At 45.5% G+C, this 25,497-nt stretch overlaps 1 protein-coding gene across 2 annotated transcripts in view; it reads left to right on the top strand.

Annotated features, from left to right (window-relative positions):
* Positions 1 to 25,497, top strand: part of LOC138677396 (sulfotransferase 2B1-like) — a 163,284-nt gene that overhangs the window by 92,549 nt on the left and 45,238 nt on the right. For both annotated transcript variants that reach the window (XM_069767488.1, XM_069767489.1), the window contains one exon: positions 7,978 to 8,189. In XM_069767488.1, the coding sequence (XP_069623589.1) occupies positions 7,978 to 8,189 (212 nt within the window). The remainder of the gene's footprint in view (positions 1 to 7,977; positions 8,190 to 25,497) is intronic.

Genomic DNA, 25,497 nt, shown 5'->3' with positions numbered 1-25,497 from the left:
ATTTAAAAGTGCCTACAGTCAGCCCAATTTTGTTATGTTAGGCCTTCGAAGACTGTCTGCCGTCACTCCTTCCACTAGACTTCCACTGACCATACACTGCTGCCCATGTACCCCTGGAACCAATTTAAAGTGCCTACAGCCAGCCCAATTTTGTTATGTTAGGCCTTGGAAGCCTGTCTGCGGTCACTCCTTCCACTAGACTTCCACTGACCAGACCACTGCTGCCCATGTACCCCTGGAACCAATTTAAAAGTGCCTACAGCCAGCCCAAGTTTGTTATGTTAGGCCTTCGAAGCCTGTCTGCGGTCACTCCTTCCACTAGACTTCCACTGACCAGACCACTGCTGCCCGTGTACCCCTGGAACCAATTTAAAAGTGCCTACAGCCAGCCCAAGTTTGTTATGTTAGGCCTTGGAAGCCTGTATGCGGTCACTCCTTCCACTAGACTTCCACTGACCAGACCACTGCTGCCCATGTACCCCTGGAACCAATTTAAAAGTGCCTACAGCCAGCCCAAGTTTGTTATGTTAGGCCTTCGAAGCCTGTCTGCGGTCACTCCTTCCACTAGACTTCCACTGACCAGACCACTGCTGCCCGTGTACCCCTGGAACCAATTTAAAAGTGCCTACAGCCAGCCCAAGTTTGTTATGTTAGGCCTTGGAAGCCTGTCTGCGGTCACTCCTTCCACTAGACTTCCACTGACCATACACTGCTGCCCATGTACCCCTGGAACCAATTTAAAAGTGCCTACAGCCAGCCCAAGTTTGTTATGTTAGGCCTTGGAAGCCTGTCTGCGGTCACTCCTTCCACTAGACTTCCACTGACCAGACCACTGCTGCCCGTGTACCCCTGGAACCAATTTAAAAGTGCCTACAGCCAGCCCAAGTTTGTTATGTTAGGCCTTGGAAGCCTGTCTGCGGTCACTCCTTCCACTAGACTTCCACTGACCATACACTGCTGCCCATGTACCCCTGGAACCAATTTAAAAGTGCCTACAGCCAGCCCAAGTTTGTTATGTTAGGCCTTCGAAGCCTGTCTGCGGTCACTCCTTCCACTAGACTTCCACTGACCAGACCACTGCTGCCCGTGTACCCCTGGAACCAATTTAAAAGTGCCTACAGCCAGCCCAAGTTTGTTATGTTAGGCCTTGGAAGCCTGTCTGCGGTCACTCCTTCCACTAGACTTCCACTGACCAGACCACTGCTGCCCGTGTACCCCTGGAACCAATTTAAAAGTGCCTACAGCCAGCCCAAGTTTGTTATGTTAGGCCTTGGAAGCCTGTCTGCGGTCACTCCTTCCACTAGACTTCCACTGACCATACACTGCTGCCCATGTACCCCTGGAACCAATTTAAAAGTGCCTACAGCCAGCCCAAGTTTGTTATGTTAGGCCTTCGAAGCCTGTCTGCGGTCACTCCTTCCACTAGACTTCCACTGACCAGACCACTGCTGCCCGTGTACCCCTGGAACCAATTTAAAATTGCCTACAGCCATGTTTTATTATTTTAGGCCTTTGATGCCTGTCTGCGGTCACTCCTTCCACTAGGCCTCCACTGACCACACCACTGCTGCCCGTGTACCCCTGGAACCAATTTAAAATTGCCTACAGCCAGCCCAATTTTTTTATTTTAGGCCTTCGATGCCTGTCTGCGGTCCATTCTTTCAACTACTACTACACTGACCAGGGCACTGCTGCCCAAGTACCCCTGGAACCAATTTAAAATTGACTACAGCCATGTGTTAATATTTTAGGCCTTCGATGCCTGTCTGCGGTCACTCCTTCCACTAGGCCTCCACTGACCACACCACTGCTGCCCGTGTACCCCTGGAACCAATTTAAAATTGACTACAGCCATGTGTTATTATTTTAGGCCTTCGATGCCTGTCTGCGGTCACTCCTTCCACTAGGCCTCCACTGACCACACCACTGCTGCCCGTGTACCCCTGGAACCAATTTAAAATTGCCTACAGCCATGTGTGATTATTTTAGGCCTTCGATGCCTGTCTGCGGTCACTCCTTCCACTAGGCCTCCACTGACCACACCACTGCTGCCCGTGTACCCCTGGAACCAATTTAAAATTGCCTACAGCCAGCCCAATTTTTTTATTTTAGGCCTTCGATGCCTGTCTGCGGTCCATTCTTTCAACTACTACTACACTGACCAGGGCACTGCTGCCCAAGTACCCCTGGAACCAATTTAAAATTGACTACAGCCATGTGTTAATATTTTAGGCCTTCGATGCCTGTCTGTGGTCACTCCTTCCACTAGGCCTCCACTGACCACACCACTGCTGCCCGTGTACCCCTGGAACCAATTTAAAATTGCCTACAGCCATGTGTGATTATTTTAGGCCTTCGATGCCTGTCTGCGGTCACTCCTTCCACTAGGCCTCCACTGACCACACCACTGCTGCCCGTGTAACCCTGGAACCAATTTAAAATTGCCTACAGCCATGTGTTATTATTTTAGGCCTTCGATGCCTGTCTGCGGTCACTCCTTCCACTAGGCCTCCACTGACCACACCACTGCTGCCCGTGTACCCCTGGAACCAATTTAAAATTGCCTACAGCCAGCCCAATTTTTTTTATTTTAGGCCTTCGATGCCTGTCTGCGGTCCATTCTTTCAACTACTATTACACTGACCAGGGCACTGCTGCCCGTGTACCCCTGGAACCAATTTAAAATTGCCTACAGCCATGTGTTATTATTTTAGGCCTTCGATGCCTGTCTGCGGTCACTCCTTCCACTAGGCCTCCACTGACCACACCACTGCTGCCCGTGTACCCCTGGAACCAATTTAAAATTGCCTACAGCCATGTGTTATTATTTTAGGCCTTCGATGCCTGTCTGCGGTCACTCCTTCCACTAGGCCTCCACTGACCACACCACTGCTGCCCGTGTACCCCTGGAACCAATTTAAAATTGCCTACAGCCATGTGTGATTATTTTAGGCCTTCGATGCCTGTCTGCGGTCACTCCTTCCACTAGGCCTCCACTGACCACACCACTGCTGCCCGTGTACCCCTGGAACCAATTTAAAATTGCCTACAGCCAGCCCAATTTTTTTATTTTAGGCCTTCGATGCCTGTCTGCGGTCCATTCTTTCAACTACTACTACACTGACCAGGGCACTGCTGCCCAAGTACCCCTGGAACCAATTTAAAATTGACTACAGCCATGTGTTAATATTTTAGGCCTTCGATGCCTGTCTGCGGTCACTCCTTCCACTAGGCCTCCACTGACCACACCACTGCTGCCCGTGTACCCCTGGAACCAATTTAAAATTGCCTACAGCCAGCCCAATTTTTTTATTTTAGGCCTTCGATGCCTGTCTGCGGTCCATTCTTTCAACTACTACTACACTGACCAGGGCACTGCTGCCCGTGTACCCCTGGAACCAATTTAAAATTGCCTACAGCCATGTGTTATTATTTTAGGCCTTCGATGCCTGTCTGTGGTCCCTCCTTCCACTAGGCCTCCACTGACCTGTCTACTGCGGCCTGTGTACCCCTTGAACCAACCTAATAAAATATTTAAAAAATTAATTTGATTATAAAAAATAAGATCGTGTTGAGATCTCAAATGCAGACATTTTAACAATCAAAACAAACACACAACAAATATCTGGAACTGTACTACAAAGGTCCAACAGCTACAATTTCTTTCTCCTGCAAGAAGTTAACTGAAAGTTTTTTGGAGTTGTTAACACAGATATGGCATCCACCGAGTGTTGTCCTGTCGCGTCTCCTTTAAATTATTTCCAATAAGATGTTAAACTATTAATTTAATAAAATCAATAATTAAAAAAATAATTGAGTAAGTCAAAAGCACATTGCAAATAAACATTAATTACAAATCAAGAAGCATGGCGCGTCCGAGGGTGAGTAGATACCGAATAAGAATATAATCACCCTCGGACGCGCAATGCTTATTTACAACAGCCTTCCTTCCTAAGAATCAGCCCTTCCGTGGTGTAGAGAGAGGTTGTGTTACACTCCAAGGTGTTCCCCAGGTTGCCTTTCCTGAGCTTCGATCTTCCGGCTCTCGTTTAGTAGCTGTTGGAAACTACGCTGCATTAGGCCTACTAATTGTGTATGGGGTGTAGAGACAGGTTGTGTTACACTCCAAGGTTTTCACCAGGTTGCCTTTCCTGAGCTTCGATCTTCATGCTCTCGTTTAGTAGGTGTCGGAAAGTAGGCTGCATTAGGCCTACAAATTGGGTATGGGGTGGAGAGAGATGGTGTGTTACACTCCAAGGTGTTCCCCAGGTTTCCTTGCCATTGCTTCGGTCTTCCGACTCTCGTTTAGTAGTTGTAGAAAAGTACACAGCATTAGGCCTACAAAATGGGTATGGGGTGGAGAGAGATGGTGTGTTACACTCCAAGGTGTTCCCCAGGTTGCCTTTCCTGAGCTTCGATCTTCATGCTCTCGTTTAGTAGGTGTCGGAAAGTAGGCTGCATTAGGCCTAAAAAATGGGGAATGGGGTGGAGAGAGATGGTGTGTTACACTCCAAGGTGTTCCCCAGGTTTCCTTGCCATTGCTTCGGTCTTCCGACTCTCGTTTAGTAGTTGTAGAAAAGTACACTGCATTAGGCCTAAAAAATGGGTATGGGGTGGAGAGAGATGGTGTGTTACACTCCAAGGTGTTCCCCAGGTTGCCTTTCCTGAGCTTCGATCTTCATGCTCTCGTTTAGTAGGTGTCGGAAAGTAGGCTGCATTAGGCCTACAAATTGGGTATGGGGTGGAGAGAGATGGTGTGTTACACTCCAAGGTGTTCCCCAGGTTTCCTTGCCATTGCTTCGGTCTTCCGACTCTCGTTTAGTAGTTGTAGAAAAGTACACAGCATTAGGCCTACAAAATGGGTATGGGGTGGAGAGAGATGGTGTGTTACACTCCAAGGTGTTCCCCAGGTTGCCTTTCCTGAGCTTCTATCTTCAGGCTCTCATTAAATTGTGGTTAAATGGAACAACTGCATTTGGCGTACTAGTTGGTTTGGGGCCTACTATCGGTGTCTGCCACTCCTTGCTGTTCTCCTGGTTTCCTGTCCTGAAATTCCATTTTCAGCCTCTCGTTAAGTAGTTGTTAATGTTAGACTGCATTTGGCCTACTAGTTGGGTTGGGGCCTACTATCGGTGTCTGCCACTCCTTGCTGTTCTCCTCCACTGAACAAAGCTGTGCCGCCTGTTTACTACGGTTGCCAATTTTGAACTGCATTTCGACTACTTACTGATTTGGCCCTACTCTCTGTGTCAGCCTCTCATTCCAGTTGTCCTCCACTGCAATGCCCCCTGGTTATTCCTGTGTTACCAATTTTGAACTGCATTTAGCCCACTTTCTTCTTTGGGCCTATATCTGTGTTTCCACTTCATCGTGCCCATTGCCCAGCCAGTGATAGATGAGTCTGCTGGTACATTGACCCATAACGCAACATTCCCCGTGCACGCTACACAACAACATTGTGACCCTGCTGAAAGTCAGGTTGCTCTTCCCGCATACCATACCACCTTACACGGGGACAAAGAGGAAGGTGCAGATGAAAGTGCAGGTTCCTTCATCAGGTGGGGGGAGGAATACTAGTTGGCGACGTCACTGGCACAGGGCCTCTCATAGTACGCTAAAGTGTTGCTGCCGGTGGGAGGCGCCCCCGCCGTGCAAACACACCGCTGTACTTTGAGGGGCCCTGTGCCAGTGCCAATGCCAACGAGTGGGCCCCCCCTGCTTGCTCAGGTTCACAGCACTTGCAAAGTTGAAATACTTACCTCTCCCTGCTCCACTGCCGTGACGTGGTCCAGATTTCCTGGGCCCACTAATTACTTGAACCAGCCCTACCCCCCACAACTTTAGCCAAATGACCCCCAATTTCAAATGCCTTCCAATTATTATAAGGTAAATTACGCTTGACAAGCTTCATTAAGAAGAATGGATGGTTTTGACATTAAAATGGGCACTCTAGGTGTTTTCCTGGCCCCCACTCACTGCCGACTATGCTGCCCCATTGACTTGCATTGGGTTTCGTGTTTCGGTCGATCCCGACTTTACGTCATAATCGGCCGATTTCACTCGACCCGACTTTGGACATAGTCGGGTTTCGCAAAACCCGGCTCGACTCTAAAAAGGTCAAGGTCGCTCAACTCTAGTGGGGACTGCGATGGCCATTACCTTTTGGAAACTGTCGGTATCCACCAGGTGGAAAGGCAGCATTTCCGTGGCCAACAAATTGGAGATGGTGGAGTTCAACCTCTTAGCTTTGTCATGTGTAGCAGTGACAGTAAATTCAAATTTGAAACATGGCGTGCTGTATCATGTTAGTCACAGAAAAAAAAAAGTTTCTTTGTTCCAAGGATCAGGCCTCTATAACACACTAGATGCTAAAAACTTTTTTTAATTCAGGTCCCTTACTGTATGATGTTAATAACAGAAGAATTTGTTTGTGGCCTATGTATCCGGCCTCTATAACACACTGGATGCTACAACGTGTTTTTAAACTCCGGTCCTACTGTACGACGTTAATAACAGAAGATTTTTTTGTGGCCTATGTATCAGGCCTTTATAACACACTCGATGCTACAAACTCTTTTTAAAGGTAGGTCCCTTACTGTATGATGATAATAACAGCAGAATGTGTTTGTGGCCTATCTAGAAGGCCTATATAACACACTGGATGCTACAAACTCTTTCTAAACTCATGTCCCTTTCCCTTGAGAAAGGCTACACAGCCAAAACGCGCGTCGGGGTGGACATTCCTGGACTTTCTCCCTGGTTGTAAACGGGTAATTATGCTTGTTATCATATGTAGCTTGTAATTGGCTCGTGTTATTTATGTTTCATACCCTAGTACCAGGCTATCTTTGAGGCGTAATGGGAACCATGCAATATCTTTATATAATGAGACCGAATAGTAAATAGATATGTTCCTCTCTGCCTGTGTACTCCTGCTGATATTGTTTTTTGTCCTGTGAGTGCCCTTACTTTCTGACATGTATTAGTGGTTGTACTCCCTTCCTCTTCCACTTGTTTGTCATCTTTTACCTGGTTGTTTAATAAAATTGATTTGTACTATTTATATCATACTTGGGATTTTTTTGTCGTGTTTTTTCTCTCGTGAATGATGTTTATAACAGAAGAATTTGTTTGTGGCCTATGTATCTGGCCTCTATAACACCCTAGATGCTACAAACTATTTTTAAACTCAGGTCCCTTAGGCTATGTTCACATTTGCGTTGTGCGCCGCTGCGTCGGCGATGCAACGCACAACACAAATAAAAACGCACCAAAACGCACGCTAAGGCTATGTTCACATTTGCGTTGTGCGCCGCTGCGTCAGCGACGCAACACACAACGCAAATAAAAACGCACCAAAACGCACGCTAAAACGCTGCGTTTTGCGACGCATGCATCCTTTTTTGCCGAAAATTTGGACGCAAAAAAAATGCAACTTGTTGCGTTTTCTGCGCCCAACGCTTGCGGCAAAAAAACCGCATGCGTCGCACAACGCAGCACAACGCATGTCCATGCGCCCCCCATGTTAAATATAGGGGCGCATGACGCATGCGTCACCGCTGCGGCGCCCAACGCAAACACGCAAAACGCTAATGTGAACGTAGCCTTACTGTATGATGTTAATAACAAAGTATTTTTTCGACCAAGGATCTGGCCTCTAGAACACAGTACATGCTACAAACTATATTTAAAGTCATATCCCTTGCTGTATGATGTTAATAATAGTGATGAGTGAGTCTGTTCGCTACTCTGAATTTTCCAAGCATGCTCGGGTGATCTCAGAGTCTTTTGAGCATGCTTTTATATTATGTTTGTGTCTCCGCAGCTGCATGATTTGCGGCTACATCCTGAACACATGCAGGGATTGCCTGTTTGTTAAATGTCTTGTGCAAATGCTCAGAGATCATCTTGAATACCTAGAAGTTTTCAAATGTTAAAATTATATATATTTTTTTCTGCTTTTTATAACATTATTAGGTACCACATGGATGATTGAGATTTTAAGCCTCATTCATAAGAATGGAGACCCAACCTGGAGCAATACTGTACCGAACTGGGAAAGAGTACCTTGGATTGAAGAGTTGGATGTTGCCAAAAAGCTACAACAAAGCGAGGAACACCCTCGCCTAATTAGCTGCCACTTGCCCAGACAAATAGTTATGAAATCATTCAATGGTTCTAAGGCAAAGGTAAATTATTACACAAAAAGTCATCAAAAATATTCTGCAATGCTTTAGTGTGATCACATTTGTATTGTGAATAGTATATTTATCAATATAATTATTGTGCCAAGTTGAAAAGCACATAACAACTGGATGCAAAACGTAGATAAAATATATAATGTAATAAGTGCAATCTAAAGAGTGCAGAAGCAGAGTGTAAGCACTAAAATTTGTGCAAATATTAACCCCTTTACCCCCAAGATGGTTTGAACGTATAATGACCAGGACAATTTTTACAATTCTGACCACTGTCATTTTATGACACTGACTCTGAGACTATTTTTTCATGAAATATTGTACTTCATGACAGTGGTAAAATGTCTTCAATTTAACGGAAATTAGGCAAAAATTTGGAAAATATGGCAATTTTCAAACATTGAATTCTAATGTGCGGATGATCTCTTAAAGTGAGATCTATATGATTGCTTGTACCTGACCAAATACAGGTCCTTCTCAAAAAATTAGCATATAGTGTTAAATTTCATTATTTACCATAATGTAATGATTACAATTAAACTTTCATATATTATAGATTCATTATCCACCAACTGAAATTTGTCAGGTCTTTTATTGTTTTAATACTGATGATTTTGGCATACAACTCCTGATAACCCAAAAAACCTGTCTCAATAAATTAGCATATCAAGAAAAGGTTCTCTAAACGACCTATTACCCTAATCTTCTGAATCAACTAATTAACTCTAAACACATGCAAAAGATACCTGAGGCTTTTATAAACTCCCTGCCTGGTTCATTACTCAAAACCCCCATCATGGGTAAAGGTACCTTCACACATAACGATATTGTTAACGATATCGTTGCTTTTTGTGACGTAGCAACGATATCGTTAATAAAATCGCTATGTGTGACAGCGACCAACGATCAGGCCCCTGCTGGGAGATCGTTGGTCGCTGAACAAAGTCCAGAACTTTATTTCGTCGCTGGATCTCCCGTGGACATCGCTGGATCGGCGTGTGTGACACCGATCCAGCGATGTCTTCACTGGTAACCAGGGTAAACATCGGGTAACTAAGCGCAGGGCCGCGCTTAGTAACCCGATGTTTACCCTGGTTACCATGCTAAAAGTAAAAAAAAACAAACACTAGATACTTACCTACCGCTGTCTGTCCTCCAGCGCTGCGCTCTGCACTCCTCCTGTACTGTCTGTGAGCCGGAAAGCAGAGCGGTGACGTCACCGCTCTGCTTTCCGGCTCCCAGACAGTACAGGAGGAGAGCAGAGAAGCAGAGCGCAGCGCTGGAGGACAGACAGTGGTAGGTAAGTATGTAGTGTTTGTTTTTTTTTACTTTTAGCATGGTAACCAGGGTAAACATCGGGTTACTAAGCGCGGCCCTGCGCTTAGTTACCCGATGTTTACCCTGGTTACCGGCATCGTTGGTCGCTGGAGAGCGGTCTGTGTGACAGCTCTCCAGCGACCAAACAGCGACGCTGCAGCGATCCGGATCGTTGTCGGTATCGCTGCAGCGTCGCTAAATGTGAAGGGGCCTTAAGACTAGCGACCTGACAGATGTCAAGAAGGCCATCATTGACACCCTCAAGCAAGAGGGTAAGACCCAGAAAGAAATTTCTCAACAAATAGGCTGTTCCCAGAGTGCTGTATCAAGGCACCTCAATGGTAAGTCTGTTGGAAGGAAACAATGTGGCAGAAAACGCTGTACAACGAGAAGAGGAGACCGGACCCTGAGGAAGATTGTGGAGAAGGACCGATTCCAGACCTTGGGGAACCTGAGGAAGCAGTGGACTGAGTCTGGTGTGGAAACATCCAGAGCCACCGTGCACAGGCGTGTGCAGGAAATGGGCTACAGGTGCCGCATTCCCCAGGTAAAGCCACTTTTGAACCATAAACAGCGGCAGAGGCGCCTGACCTGGGCTACAGAGAAGCAGCACTGGACTGTTGCTAAGTGGTCCCAAGTACTTTTTTCTGATGAAAGCAAATTTTGCATGTCATTCGGAAATCAAGGTGCCAGAGTCTGGAGGAAGACTGGGGAGAAGGAAATGCCAAAATGCCTGAAGTCCAGTGTCAAGTACCCACAGTCAGTGATGGTGTGGGGTGCCATGTCAGCTGCTGGTGTTGGTCCACTGTGTTTCATCAAGGGCAGGGTCAATGCAGCTAGCTATCAGGAGATTTTGGAGCACTTCATGCTTCCATCGGCTGAAATGCTTTATGGAGATGAAGATTTCATTTTTCAGCACGACCTGGCACCTGCTCACAGTGCCAAAACCACTGGTAAATGGTTTACTGACCATGGTATTACTGTGCTCAATTGGCCTGCCAACTCTCCTGACCTGAACCCCATAGAGAATCTGTGGGATATTGTGAAGAGAAAGTTGAGAGACGCAAGACCCAACACTCTGGATGAGCTTAAGGCCACTATTGAAGCATCCTGGGCCTCCATAACATCTCAGCAGTGTCACAGGCTGATTGCCTCCATGCCACGCCGCATTGAAGCAGTAATTTCTGCCAAAGGATTCCCGACCAAGTATTGAGTGCATAACTGAACATTATTATTTGATGGTTTTTTTAGTTTGTTATTAAAAAACACTTTTATTTGATTGGATGGGTGAAATATGCTAATTTATTGAGACAGGTTTTTTGGGTTATCAGGAGTTGTATGCCAAAATCATCAGTATTAAAACAATAAAAGACCTGACAAATTTCAGTTGGTGGATAATGAATCTATAATATATGAAAGTTTAATTGTAATCATTACATTATGGTAAATAATGAAATTTAACACTATATGCTAATTTTTTGAGAAGGACCTGTATAAGCTGAGTGCTAGCTTAGAGGCCAAGAATGCATCAGATTAACAAAGACAATACACACAGCCTCTCTCAGCGAAAGTTGTTCCCCAACTGAACTTTATTCTGAACAAAGGAAGATACTAAAAACAGGAAATGGGGGAGGTCGCACAACTTCTGAATAGTTAGTGTAATTTTGATTGGTTCATTCCAACTTCATTTCCAAATACGGTGCATTCCAGTGCCTTTACTCCTGCATTCCAAAGATTCCTTCCAGGACCATTTCAAGGATCTCCAAGACATCTTCAAAGACACAATCGCCATCTTGCTACACCATATCTGAACTGACTTATATAAGGTTTAATAATTGATTTCATTAAACATTTTCTCCTTCACACTTATGCCCTTATATCTAAGAGATATGTCACAGAAAATAGTTAATAAATAACGTTTCCCACATGTCTGCTTTACATCAGCACAATTTTTTAAACAAAATGTTTTTTATGACGTTATAACGGTTAAAAGTTGACCAGTGATTTCTCATTTTTCCAACAAAATTTACAAAACCTTCTCACATTGGAAGTGACTTTGAGGGGTCTATGTGATAGAAAATACCCAGGAGTTACACCATCATAAAAACTACACACCTCAAGGTGCTCAAAATCACATTCATTAAGTTTATTGACCCTTCAGGTGCTTCACAGGAATTTTTGGAATGTGGGGGGAAAAAAATAATGTTTAACTATTTTTCACAAAAAAATTCTCTTTAGACCCAATTTTTTTTATTTTCTCAAGGGTAACAGGAAAAAATGGACTACAAAATTCGTTGTGCAATTTCTCCTGAGCATGTCGATATCCCATATGTGGAGGAAAACCACTTTTAGGCCATGTTCACACAGTGCGTTTTTTACTGCGGAACCGCAGCGGTATTGCCGCTGCGGTTCCGCAGCAGTTTTCCATGCAGGGTACATAACAATGTAACCCTATGGAAATCAGTCACTGCTGTGCACATGGTCCGTAATTTCGTTTAAAAAGCCGCGCAGAATAGCTGCGGCAAAAAAGAAGGAGCATGTCACTTCTTTTTCCTGAACCGCAGAGGTTCTGCACCCATAGACCTCCATTGTGAGGTCAAAATCGCAGTAAAACCCGCAGATCAAAAATATATCTGCGGGTTTTACTGCGATTTGATGTGCAGAACCGCTGCAGCAGGAAGTGCGGGGGAGCGGGCGGAAGTGCGTGGGCGGAGTGTGGCTGCCCCCCCGTGCTCCGATCCCGCCCCCCCGTGCTCCGATGCCCCCCCCCCCGTGCTCCGATGCCCCCCCCAGTGCTCCGATGCCCCCCCCGTGCCCTAATCTCCCCCCCTTATACTTACCCGGCGTCCCGGTGTCCGTCCGGCCGTCTTCTCCCTGGGCGCCGCCATCTTGCAAAATGGCGGGCGCATGCGCAGTGCGCCCGCCGAATCTGCCGGCCGGCAGATTCGCTCCAAAGTGCATTTTGATCACTGAGATATAACCTATCTCAGTGATCAAAATAAAAAAATAGTAAATGACACTTTGTCACCCCCATTGGTAGGGACAATAAAAAAATTAAGAATTTTTTTTTTTTTTTACTAAGGTTAGAATAGGGGTAGGGGTAGGGTTAGGGGTAGGGTTAGGGTTAGGGGTAGGGTTAGGGGTAGGGTTAGGGTTAGGGTTAGGGTTAGGGGTAGGGTTAGGGGTAGGGTTAGGGGTAGGGTTAGGGGTAGGGGTAGGGTTAGGGTATTTTCAGCCATTTTAGCCCTGAAAAGCTTCCTAGGAAACACACAGTCTCTGCATAGAAAACTGCATAAAAAAAGGATAAAAAAACGCATCAAAAAACGCATCAAAAAACGCATCAAAAAAGGACAAAAAAAGGACCAAAAAAAGGACCTGCGTTTTCTGCCAAGAGCTGCAGTTTTTTAAAAAAACTGTCCTGAAAAAAAAAGGATGGAAATCCTGAGCGTGTGAACATACCCTTAGGGTGCACTGCAAAGCTTGGAAAGGAAGGAGCGTCATTTGACTTTTTGAACGCAAGATTTGTTAGAATCCATTGTGGATGCTATGCCCATTTGGAAAGTCCCTGTTGTGTATAAACAGTGGAAACCCCTCACCAGTGACCACAATTTAGGAACTAGATCCTTCAAGGAATGTATTTAGATGTGAGGTGCTGCTGAGCACATTGGGTGCTTCACAGAAGTTTATAATGTTGAGCTGTGAAAATACATTTTTTAAATTTCCCCATACAATTTGTTGTGCAATTTCTCCTGAGTGTGCTGATCTGGGGCGGATTATAATAGGGTCAATCTGGGCCCAGGGTCCAGTGGTGTGGGGGGGGCCCTGGGCTACCGCTCAGATTTACCCTATTATAATGGTTTCCATTGAAAAAAAGGCATGCTCAGCTCTGCCTAGATAGCCCCGGATCCCCTAGGGAATGGTTACTAAATTGATGGTGACCACTTGCAGACTGCTTAGCTGGGGGCCCTCAATCCCTCAGCAATCTTTACCCCCAGTGCTATCTGTGTGTCCTGTCACACTGCTACATGAGTTCTGCCCTAATTAGGAAGTCTCTACACTCTATATTTTTGCTTTGCACTACACCCATCTCTAACACCTCAAAGTCTGGAAAACCCCTTATGCTAGCTCTGCTTGTACTGACCCTCTCATTTCCTACCTCTAGTGTGCCTCACTAATCTATTCCCACTGTTGTCTTATGCTATTGCTACTCTTCTATTTTATATTCTATCCCTAATCCTATACAAAATACATGTAAAGTACATCACAGTATAACAACTACAAGCAAATATAATAATGTACATAAAACTGGATAGAACAGCACATATTCAATTCTGGCATAGTGAAGAGAGGGAGAGGCACATCGCAGCCTCTGTCACCCACTTACACTCCTCCCTCCTAAAATATGGTCGTTCCTGACCATAGTGGCACCTGTAAGACACCAATTTTATATTTAAAACATTTAGCACATTTATAAAGCTAATACACTCCATGTACAGCATTTCCTGTTGGTCAACCGTGACCCCGGGTTCCAGTCCTTTCCTGCTCCGGGTGTCCAAAAACAGGAAGTCAATGTAAATGAACACATTGGCCCACTGGACAACTCACTACTGCTCCGACAGTCCATGTAGTCCTGACTCGGCTCACTCCTCGGGTCCTTTTCTTCAGGTTTTCCCCATTCATCCTTTAACAGAATATGGTCCCTTTAAAACAAGTGCGCTAATTTTATAAAACCAGGGGGGCAGTTCAGTGTTAAAATAATGACAGATTAGGGTTAAAACAGCACAGTAATTAGGGCAGCTGCACACAGTACATTCTGGTTACAAAAGGTGACTAACCCCTTCAGGGTTTGAGTCCCATAGTCCAGAAGGGGGTGCACAAACGTGCTCAAAGAAACTTGGAGGAGGGGGAAGAGAAAGTCACTTACCTGCAACCGTAATTGTCAGTACCTTCACCTTGTACTGGTACCACTCAGGGCTCCTTGCCCTTCAGGAGATGTGAAACAGTCTCTATTTTTTTTTGCTTGGTGCAACTAGTACAAGACATCAACTTAAAGGGGTCGCTTCTACTCTGCACCATCTTTGCAACAAAAGTAGTGGGCTGCATTCTGGCCTTGTACAGTTAGAAACATATGGCCCGAGGACTCGCTGGAGGAGACCTCCACACTGCTTCTTCTACTTCTCCCCTCAACAAGCAGCTGGCTCAGAAATCTTGGAGCCTCCCGCTCTTGTGACCCGACTGTGGCCACCACTTCTCTTAAAGGCACCTCTGCCCTTTGACGCATCGTAGAAGCTGTGACTACTCAATGGTCGCTTGTTCTATGCATTCACCAGTTTTCTCCAGCTGCAGCAGCTCCGGACTCTCATCTTTTCCTGTTATTCTACCCCATCATTCTTCTTTACTGGCTGGCTGAACAGGAACCAATCTTCCTGGAGTGGCAACTGACCCGTACAAGTTTCCACTTCATCCACTTCCACTGTCCACAAGCCTCCAGGTCAGAAATCCAATTTTGCCTGCACAAGTACCTCACCCAGTCTTGCCACCCTATACCTCCTTGGAAGGACATGCCGAGCCACTGCTTGGGGAAAGGCGACTTGTTCTGCAATGGTGTCTCTTTTAGACAAGATGTCCTTCTTTTCTGGACCCCTCCCATTTGTGGTTGGAGCCACTTCCAGCTGCTGCGCCCATTCAGATTCAGACTCCTCCTGTTCCTCAGGAATCTGCTGCAGGAATCAGGGTTTTTTCTTCCTTCACCATGCCCATTTCAGGCGGCCATCCATCATCAGGGGACTGGGCCTAGACTCAGGCCATTGCTCGGCCAAGCTGGTATTCGAACTTTTTTCGATTTAGGACACCAACCATGGATGGCACATCTCCCATCTTTCGTGCTATCATTCACCATCTTTAAGTCTCTAACGGCCACCATCTTTACCTGTTTTGGGGCTCCTCCTCTCTCTGCACACGAGGAATTACAATCCCTGCCGACTACGCTAATTTTGTGAGAAGGCTAAAGTGCTAGTTGTGGTGAGGAGCTGTTGCGTTGCCACAACCTGGCACCCCACAAAGGAAACACAAATTCACATCTATTGTGTGTGATCTGTACCAAGTAGAACATTCACTATAAATTCCAGGGTTCCCTCGGATTCTGTAATCCCAGTTCCAGATTCACGGTTCACACAAACAACTCCAGACTCCATGTCCATACTGAACAGATCAACTTTACTTGAAAACAAGGTTCTTGATACACATGTAGCACAGTTTAAGTGCATTGGCATTCCATGAACTCTCCCTGCATTCTCTGACAACTTCCTTCCTGAAGACACTTGTATCCCTGTCTCTTCCGACAATTTCTGTCCCTCAAACACTCCTTTCACTTCTGCGGCATCCATGCACTTAGGTCCACCATCTTCCTCCCTTTCCTCTTGTCCGATTTCCACCGGAGAAAGGTAAAAGGCGCGCTCTGCCTAGTCGCAGCCATATTCTGGAATGGTTACTTTAATCAATGGTGACCGCTTGCATGCTGCTTAGCTTGAGGTCCTTCATTGCCTTAGCAATATTTACCTCCAGGGCTATTCGTATGTCCTCTCTTACTGTTACATCACTTCTGCCCTAATTAGGAATTCTCTGAACTCTATCTTTCTGCTCTGCACTGCACTCATCTCTAACTCCTCCCAGTCTGGAAAACACCTTATGCTAACTATGCTTGTGCTGGCACTCTCATTTCTTACCTCTAGTGAGCCCTACTAACCTATTTCTATTGTCCTTTGCTACTGCTATGTATCTATTCTAACTTCTATCATTAATCCTATACGAAATACATGTAAAGTACATCACAATATAATAATATCAAGAAAATATAATATATACATAAAACTCAATAGAACAGCACATATCCCATGCCAGCAGAATCAAGAGAGGGAGAGGCACATGGCGGTTTCTGTTACCCCCGTAAACTTGCATAACTATGGCTATGTAACCTCCTCATCTTCCTCCCCCTCTTCTGAGCTACTCAGCTACATGCCTCTAGGTTTACACCATCATCATTCTCTCTGTTCTCCCACTCCCACCCTGGGAGTCACCCTCCTCCTCTTTCTGCATTGACAGCACAAGACAGTCCACAGGTGCCTCAAGTATCTGAGTCTCATCACAAATGGATCACCTTCACCCAACGGGGTTAACATCTGTTCGTTTATGCTCGGATCAAACATCATCAGGCCATGGATCAAAGTGATAAAAATTTGGCCATTAGTGCAGATGATTTTCTCATCTTGACTCTGTAAATCTTTAGGGCACACATCCTATGCCCATGGCATACAATGTGTGAAGAGAGCTGCAGACTCAGTCATCTGTGGTTGCCAAAAGTCAGTTGGGCGCTTGGAGAGTTGTGATGTGGGGAAAAAAGGGTAATTGGGGTGCCAACACTGAGGACTGCACTGTGTGTGGAGGAAGAGGAGCAGAGACCACTTGAGGCAGCACTTCCATCTACTGGAGCACATATTCTTTTTGGTCCTCATCTGCAAAGCATACCATTGTATGGCTGCCAAAGAAAGAGAGCGGAGTTGCCCGTCCAGTAACTGAAATGCTTTGCAATTGCTCACTGCAGTTAAACAAACAGATTTATCATCCCTCATATCATACTTGTCTCACAATCCTAAACAGCTATTTAGTGCTTTCAATTAATTCTTGTGTCCACCAGCTCAGTGTCCCTCTCCTCTCTTCTCAGCTGAATACCTTGCCTCACCACCTGGGAACTTGACACAGTAATGTCCCACCTCATTCCAAACTTTACCACAGTCTTCATCATAAGACCAACCCAAAACTTCAACCTGTCATTAACAACTGGTGTCTTACATCATGATTGAAATATACCTTGATCACACCCATCCTCAATAAGCTCACCCTTGACCCATCCTCTATGTCTATCCATCGCCCCATATCATTTCTCCCTATGCCTCCAAACTACTGGAACAACATGTCCATTTTGAACTGTTCTCCTACCTCTCCTCTTGCTCCCTCTTTGACAATCTGGCTTAAGATGGCACCATTCCACTGAAACTGCCCTGATTAAAGTCACTATTGGCCTACTTACCACCAAATGAAATCAACGCAAGTTTGTCCTCCTCCTTCTCCTGGACCAGGCATCTGTCTTTGACACAGTGGACCATTCCCTCTTACTACAAACTTTCTGATCTTTTGACATTAGAGACTTGGCCGTTTGTTGGACCTCCTCGTACCTAACAGACAGTACATTCAGTGTCTCTCACACCACCTCCTCCTCTTACCCTTTATTTGTTGGTGTCCACCAAGGTTCAGTTGTAGGACTGAGAACTATGCTTAGAGGGCACATGTGTTGTGAATTCTGTGATCAAGCTCCCTCCTGTGGTCACGAGTGGTACTGCCGCTTCTGAGTTTCCTTCCTCAGGTGATGAGGTTAGGTCGTTAGGTGCTGCTCTATTTAACTCCACCTAGTGCTTTGATCCTGGCCTCCAGTCAATGTTCTAGTATTGGTCTTGCTTCCTCCTGGATTGTTCCTGTGGCCTGTCTGCTCAGCATAAGCTAAGTTCTGCTTGTGTTACTTTTGTTGCTATATTTTCTGTCCAGCTTGCTTTTTTGGTTTTGCTTGCTTGCTGGAAGCTCTGAGACGCAGAGGGAGCACCTCCGTACCGTTAGTCGGTGCGGAGGGTCTTTTTGCCCCTCTGCGTGGTTGTTTGTAGGTTTTTGTGTTGACCGCAAAGCTATCTTTCCTATCCTCGGTCTATTCAGTAAGTCGGGCCTCACTTTGCTAAATCTATTTCCTCTCTGTGTTTGTATTTTCATCTTAACTCACAGTCATTATATGTGGGGGGCTGTGGTTTGATAGGTTTAGGGATTGCGGTCAGCAGAGTTCCCACGTCTCAGAGCTCGTCCTATGTTTTGTGGGTTTTGTCAGGTCACTTGTGTGCTCTGAACTTCAAGATCCATTGTGGTTCTGAATTACCTATTCATAACAGTACTGGAGGCCCAAAGTACTATGCTTCTCAATAGAGGGAAAAAAGAAGTTCTGAGAACATTTTTTTTTCTTTGCACTGTGTTTTGCCTTTTTTTTCCCCTAGACATTTGGGTGGTTCAGGACACAGGTGTGGTGATGGACATTAAAGGTCTGTCTTCATGTGTGGATCTTCTCACTGCAAGAGTACAAAATATTCAAGACTTTGTGGCTCAGAATTCCATGTTAGAACCAAGAATTCCTATTCCTGATTTGTTTTCTGGAGATAGAGCTAAATTTCTGAGTTTCAAAAATAATTGCAAACTGTTTCTGGCGTTGAAACCTCGCTCCTCTGGTGACCCAGTTCAACAAGTTAAGATCATTATTTCTTTATTACGTGGCGACCCTCAAGACTGGGCATTTTCCCTTGCGCCAGGAGATCCTGCATTATGTAATATTGATGCGTTTTTTCTGGCGCTGGGATTACTGTACGATGAACCTAATTCAGTGGATCAGGCAAAGAAAAATTTGCTGGCTCTGTGTCAGGGTCAGGATGAGATAGAGATTTATTGTCAGAAGTTTAGAAAGTGGTCTGTGCTCACTCAATGGAATGAATGTGCTTTGGCAGCAATCTTCAGAAAGGGTCTCTCTGAAGCCCTTAAGGATGTCATGGTGGGATTTCCTATGCCTGCTGGTCTGAATGAGTCTATGTCTTTGGCCATTCAGATCGGTCGACGCTTGCGTGAGCGTAAATCTGTGCACCATTTGGCGGTATTATCTGAGCATAAACCTGAGCCTATGCAGTGCGATAGGACTTTGACCAGAGCTGAAAGGCAGGAACACAGACGTCAGAATGGGCTGTGTTTCTACTGTGGTGATTCCACTCATGCTATCTCCGATTGTCCTAAGCGCACTAAGCGGTTCGCTAAGTCTGCCACCATTGGTACGGTACAGTCGAAATTTCTTTTGTCCGTTACTTTGATCTGCTCTTTGTCTTCCTATTCTGTCATGGCATTTGTGGATTCAGGCTCTGCCCTGAATTTGATGGACTTGGAGTTTGCCAGGCGCTGTGGGTTTGTCTTGGAGCCCTTGCAGTGTCTTATTCCATTGAGAGGAATTGATGCTACGCCTTTGGCCAAGAATAAGCCTCAGTATTGGACCCAGCTGACCATGTGCATGGCTCCTGCGCACCAGGAGGATATTCGCTTTCTGGTGTTGCAAAATCTGCATGATGTGGTCGTGTTGGGGTTGCCATGGCTACAAGTCCATAACCCAGTATTAGATTGGAAATCAATGTCTGTGTCCAGCTGGGATTGTCAGGGGGTACATGGTGATGTTCCATTTCTGTCTATCTCATCATCCACCCCTTCTGAGGTCCCAGAGTTCTTGTCTGATTACCGGGATGTATTCGATGAGCCCAAGTCCAATGCCCTACCTCCGCATAGTTTCCTAAGGGTCGACTGTTTAATTTATCTGTACCTGAGCACGCCGCTATGCGGAGTTACGTAAAAGAATCCTTGGAGAAGGGTCATATTCGGCCGTCGTCATCGCCATTGGGAGCAGGGTTCTTTTTTGTGGCCAAGAAGGATGGTTCGCTGAGACCTTGTATTGATTACCGCCTTCTAAATAAAAATCACGGTCAAATTTCAGTACCCCTTGCCGTTGCATTCTGATTTGTTTGCTCGGATTAAGGGGGCTAGTTGGTTCACCAAGATAGATCTTCGTGGTGCATATAATCTTGCGCATATTAAACGGGGCGATGAATGGAAAACTGCATTTAATACGCCCGAGGGCCATTTTGAGTACCTGGTTATGGCATTCGGACCTGCCAATGCTCCATCAGTATTTCAGTCCTTTATGCATGATATCTTCCGAGAGTACCTGGAAAAGTTCCTGATTGTATACTTGGATGATATTTTGGTCTTCTCGGATGATTGGGAGTCTCATGTGAAGCAGGTCAGAATGGTGTTCCAGGTCCTGCGTGCTAATTCTTTGTTTGTGAAGGGATCAAAGTGTCTCTTTGGTGTTCAGAAGGTTTCATTTTTGGGGTTCATTTTTTCCCCTTCTACCATCGAGATGGACCCTGTTAAGTTCCAGGCCATTTATGATTGGACTCAGCCGACATCTCTGAAGAGTCTGCAAAAGTTCCTTGGCTTTGCTAATTTTTATTGTCGCTTCATCTGTAATTTTTCTAGTATTGCTAAACCATTGACCGATTTGACCAAGAAGGGTGCTGATGTGGTCAATTGGTCTTCTGCTGCTGTGGAAGCTTTTCAAAAGTTAAAGTGTCGTTTTTCTTCTGCCCCTGTGTTGTGTCAACCAGATGTTTCGCTTCCGTTCCAGGTTGAGGTTGATGCTTCTGAAATTGGAGCGGGGGCTGTTTTGTCGCAAAGAGGTGCTGATTGCTCGGTGATGAAGCCATGCGCCTTCTTTTCCAGGAAGTTTTCGCCTGCTGAGCGAAATTATGATGTTGGCAATCGAGAGTTGCTGGCCATGAAGTGGGCATTCGAGGAGTGGCATCATTGGCTTGAAGGAGCTAAGCATCGCGTGGTGGTCTTGACTGATCACAAGAACTTGACTTATCTCGAGTCTGCCAAACGGTTGAATCCTAGACAGGCTCGTTGGTCGCTGTTTTTCTCCAGTTTTGACTTTGTGGTTTCGTACCTTCCGGACTCTAAAAATGTGAAGGCGGATGCCCTGTCTAGGAGTTTTGTGCCTGACTCTCCGGGTTTGCCTGAGCCGGCGGGTATTCTCAAAGAGGGAGTAATTGTGTCTGCCATCTCCCCTGATTTGCGGCGGGTGCTGCAAAAATTTCAGGATAATACACCTGATCGTTGCCCAGCAGAGAAACTGTTTGTCCCTGATAGGTGGACGAATAAAGTTATCTCTGAGGTTCATTGTTCGGTGTTGGCTGGTCATCCTGGAATCTTTGGTACCAGAGATTTGGTGGCTAGATCCTTTTGGTGGCCATTTCTGTCGCGGGATGTGCGTTCTTTTGTGCAGTCCTGTGGGATTTGTGCTCGGGCTAAGCCCTGCTGTTCTCGTGCCAGTGGGTTGCTTTTGCCCTTGCCAATCCCGAAGAGGCCTTGGACACATATCTCTATGGATTTTATTTCGGATCTCCCCGTCTCTCAAAAAATGTCGGTCATTTGGGTAGTTTGTGATCGCTTCTCTAAGATGATCCATTTGGTACCCTTGTCTAAATTACCTTCCTCCTCTGATTTGGCGCCATTGTTCTTCCAGCATGTGGTTCGTTTACATGGCATTCCAGAGAACATCGTTTCTGACAGAGGTTCCCAGTTTGTTTCAAGGTTTTGGCGAGCCTTTTGTGCTAGGATGGGCATTGATTTGTCTTTTTCCTCGGCTTTCCACCTTCAGACAAATGGCCAGACTGAACGAACCAATCAGACCTTGGAAACATATCTGAGATGTTTTGTTTCTGCTGATCAGGATGATTGGGTGTCCTTTTTGCCGTTGGCTGAGTTCGCTCTTAATAATCGGGCCAGCTCGGCTACCTTGGTTTCACCGTTTTTCTGCAATTCTGGGTTCCATCCTCGTTTCTCTTCAGGGCAGGTTGAGTCTTCGGACTGTCCTGGTGTGGATACTGTGGTGGACAGGTTGCAGCGGATTTGGACTCATGTAGTGGACAATTTGACCTTGTCCCAGGAGAAGGCTCAACGTTTCGCTAATCGCAGACGCTGTGTGGGTCCCCGACTTCGTGTTGGGGATTTGGTTTGGTTGTCATCTCGTTATATTCCTATGAAGGTTTCCTCTCCTAAGTTTAAGCCTCGTTTCATTGGTCCGTATAGGATTTCTGAGGTTCTTAATCCTGTGTCTTTTCGTTTGACCCTTCCAGATTCTTTTTCCATCCATAACGTTTTCCATAGGTCATTGTTGCGGAGATACGTGGCGCCTGTGGTTCCATCTGTTGATCCTCCTGTCCAGGTTTTGGTGGAGGGGGAGTTGGAGTATATAGTGGAGAAGATTTGGGATTCTCGTGTTTCGAGACGGAAACTCCAGTATCTGGTTAAGTGGAAGGGTTATGGTCAGGAGGATAATTCCTGGGTCTTTGCCTCTGATGTCCATGCTGCCGATCTTGTTTGTGCCTTTCATATGGCTCATCCTGGTCGGCCTGGGGGCTCTGGTGAGGGTTCGGTGACCCCTCCTCAAGGGGGGGGTACTGTTGTGAATTCTGTGATCAAGCTCCCTCCTGTGTTCACGAGTGGTACTGCGGCTTCTGAGTTTCCTTCCTCAGGTGATGAGGTTAGGTCGTTAGGTGCTGCTCTATTTAACTCCACCTAGTGCTTTGATCCTGGCCTCCAGTCAATGTTCTAGTATTGGTCTTGCTTCCTCCTGGATCGTTCCTGTGGCCTGTCTGCTCAGCATAAGCTAAGTTCTGCTTGTGTTACTTTTGTTGCTATATTTTCTGTCCAGCTTGCTTTTTTGGTTTTGCTTGCTTGCTGGAAGCTCTGAGACGCAGAGGGAGCACCTCCGTACCGTTAGTCGGTGCGGAGGGTCTTTTTGCCCCTCTGCGTGGTTGTTTGTAGGTTTTTGTGTTGACCGCAAAGCTATCTTTCCTATCCTCGGTCTATTCAGTAAGTCGGGCCTCACTTTGCTAAATCTATTTAATCTCTGTGTTTGTATTTTCATCTTAACTCACAGTCATTATATGTGGGGGGCTGCCTTTTCCTTTGGGGAATTTCTCTGAGGCAAGGTAGGCTTATTTTTCTATCTTCAGGCTAGCTAGTTTCTCAGGCTGTGCCGAGTTGCATAGGGAGCGTTAGGCGCAATCCACGGCTACCTCTAGTGTGGTTTGATAGGTTTAGGGATTGCGGTCAGCAGAGTTCCCACGTCTCAGAGCTCGTCCTATGTTTTGTGGGTTTTGTCAGGTCACTTGTGTGCTCTGAACTTCAAGGTCCATTGTGGTTCTGAATTACCTATTCATAACACACATGTATGCTCTCCCTTCCTCTTAAAGGAACTGCCTGTATCAACCTAAGGTATTCCCAGCATATAGCTGGGTGACACCTTCTCTTTAAGGCTTTTTCACCATTGTGGAGGTGCCTGAGCTACGTTGTTAGTTTGCCTTGCATGATTGACAGTTGTTAAGTTCCCCAGGTCCGCCTGTCTGCTTGTCTACCCTGTACCCATCTGCTCTTACCTGTCTGTGCCCATCTGCTGTCTGTGCCCATTCTGTGCTCTTTTGTCCATCAGCCATTCCAGATCACACCTGCCAGTGCCCATCTAACACATGGTTCAGTCCTCACCTGCCAGTGCATTTCTGTTCCTCAGCCAATTCCCATCTGCACACGTGGTTCCAGGGTCACTACAGTGCTTGCCTTAATATTTCATCCCTCCTTTGGGACGTAGCAGCTTACCCACTTAGTGGATCAGCAACCACCTTCTGTAGGTCAGCCATGGGGTAGCACCTGATGTCTCCTTTTGTACCTCATTGGGTCGCAATTTTTGCCTATTGCCACTTGTCCAAGTAGGGATTTGGTAGGCCACCTAGTTACGCCCCTTCAAGGCTTTCAGAAGGATATGGAACAGTGATTCTACCACCTTGCCCATTACAGTCTCCATCTGCTGGGTTGGCAGTAGTGGAAGAGGTGTTGGTCCACGCTATACTAGTTCTACTCATTTGCAATTGATGCCACTTTGTTGATGTCTGCCGCTATTTTTTTCAAATGTGTAGACTTCTGGTTGGGTCTCCTTCATGCATGTTGCCTTTAGCAGTAAGTCTCCACTTCCGTCAGGCATCCAATTTCTTTGAGTCAACTACCCATGTTACTTTCCTTAGATTTTTCTGGCAATAGTAGTCTATGAAATTTATACGATATTTGTGCCACATGAGTGTGGCTGAGTATGAAAACAGGTTGAGCTGTTGCATGTGGTATCAGGGCTCCCAGCAACAGAGGCCTACACTGATCCCTCACTCACCTCATTTTATTGTGACATTCAATTGAAAGCTGTAAATGCTGACCCATACCCTGACACCTCATGCCTGGCTGATTGCTGCTGTGCCATGCTACAATTTGTACTGTGGGTGAATTGAGGCCACTCTCCTGGTGTCTGCCCCTAATTTGATGTGTTTTGGCAGCATTTGGGGCCGTTATAAGGTGTTGTGCATGCGTTTGTTTTTGCCTCCCATTTACATGAATGGCGTTCGGTTATGTTTGGCGAATATTTGTGAATTTTGCACATTTGGCGATCTTACTCCGAACCGATCATTGAAATATTCGCTCATCTTTAATTCTATTGTTAACCGTTTATCTTAAATGCTAACTTATTGTCCTTATGCTATATTCTATAATTTCCTAATCTTACTCTTATGCTAGATTCACATTATTCATTAACACTTTATATACTGTAGATCACCATAATATATTATATCACATTAATTAGACATACATTACTTTCATATATAAAACAGCACGACTACACTTACAGCCGTCCATCATTAAATTTATGGCTGAAAGTGTTGGCAACTTTGAAAGTGTTCTAGAAAATGAAGTATTTCTCCCAGGAAATTATTGCAATTACACATTTTGCTATGCACGTGTTTATTTTCTTTGTGTGTATTGGAGAATCACAAAAAAACAGAGAAAAAAGAAATTGGACACAAAACCCTGGACTAAATTGTTGGCACCTTTCCAAAATTGCTTGTAAATAACTTCGTTTCAAGCATGTGATGCTCGTATAAACTCACCTGTGGCAAGTAAGAGATGTGGGCAATATGGAAATCAGAAAAAACGTGAAATGGTCAGCTCACCTGGCTAGTACATAGATTCCTAAAGTCCAGGACTCACATAGATATAGGCTGAGCAGCAGCTGCAGGTACAGGAGAAGATAGGTAGAATCCAGCGAGATACTGCGATCTTGTAGTAAAATACAACTTTTAATGAGCCACTTGAAATACAAATATCAATAAATTTTGATCCACCTGATGCAACACTAGCACATTACAGCACAGTGCACACAATGCAATGTTAGAAACAAACGTATTCAGACTTGGATCTT

This window comes from Ranitomeya imitator, chromosome 4 (assembly GCF_032444005.1).
Source record: "Ranitomeya imitator isolate aRanImi1 chromosome 4, aRanImi1.pri, whole genome shotgun sequence".
NCBI lineage: Eukaryota > Metazoa > Chordata > Amphibia > Anura > Dendrobatidae > Ranitomeya > Ranitomeya imitator.
The sequence above is the reverse complement of the archived record's forward strand: the minus strand, read 5'-3'. Positions and strand labels throughout refer to the sequence as shown.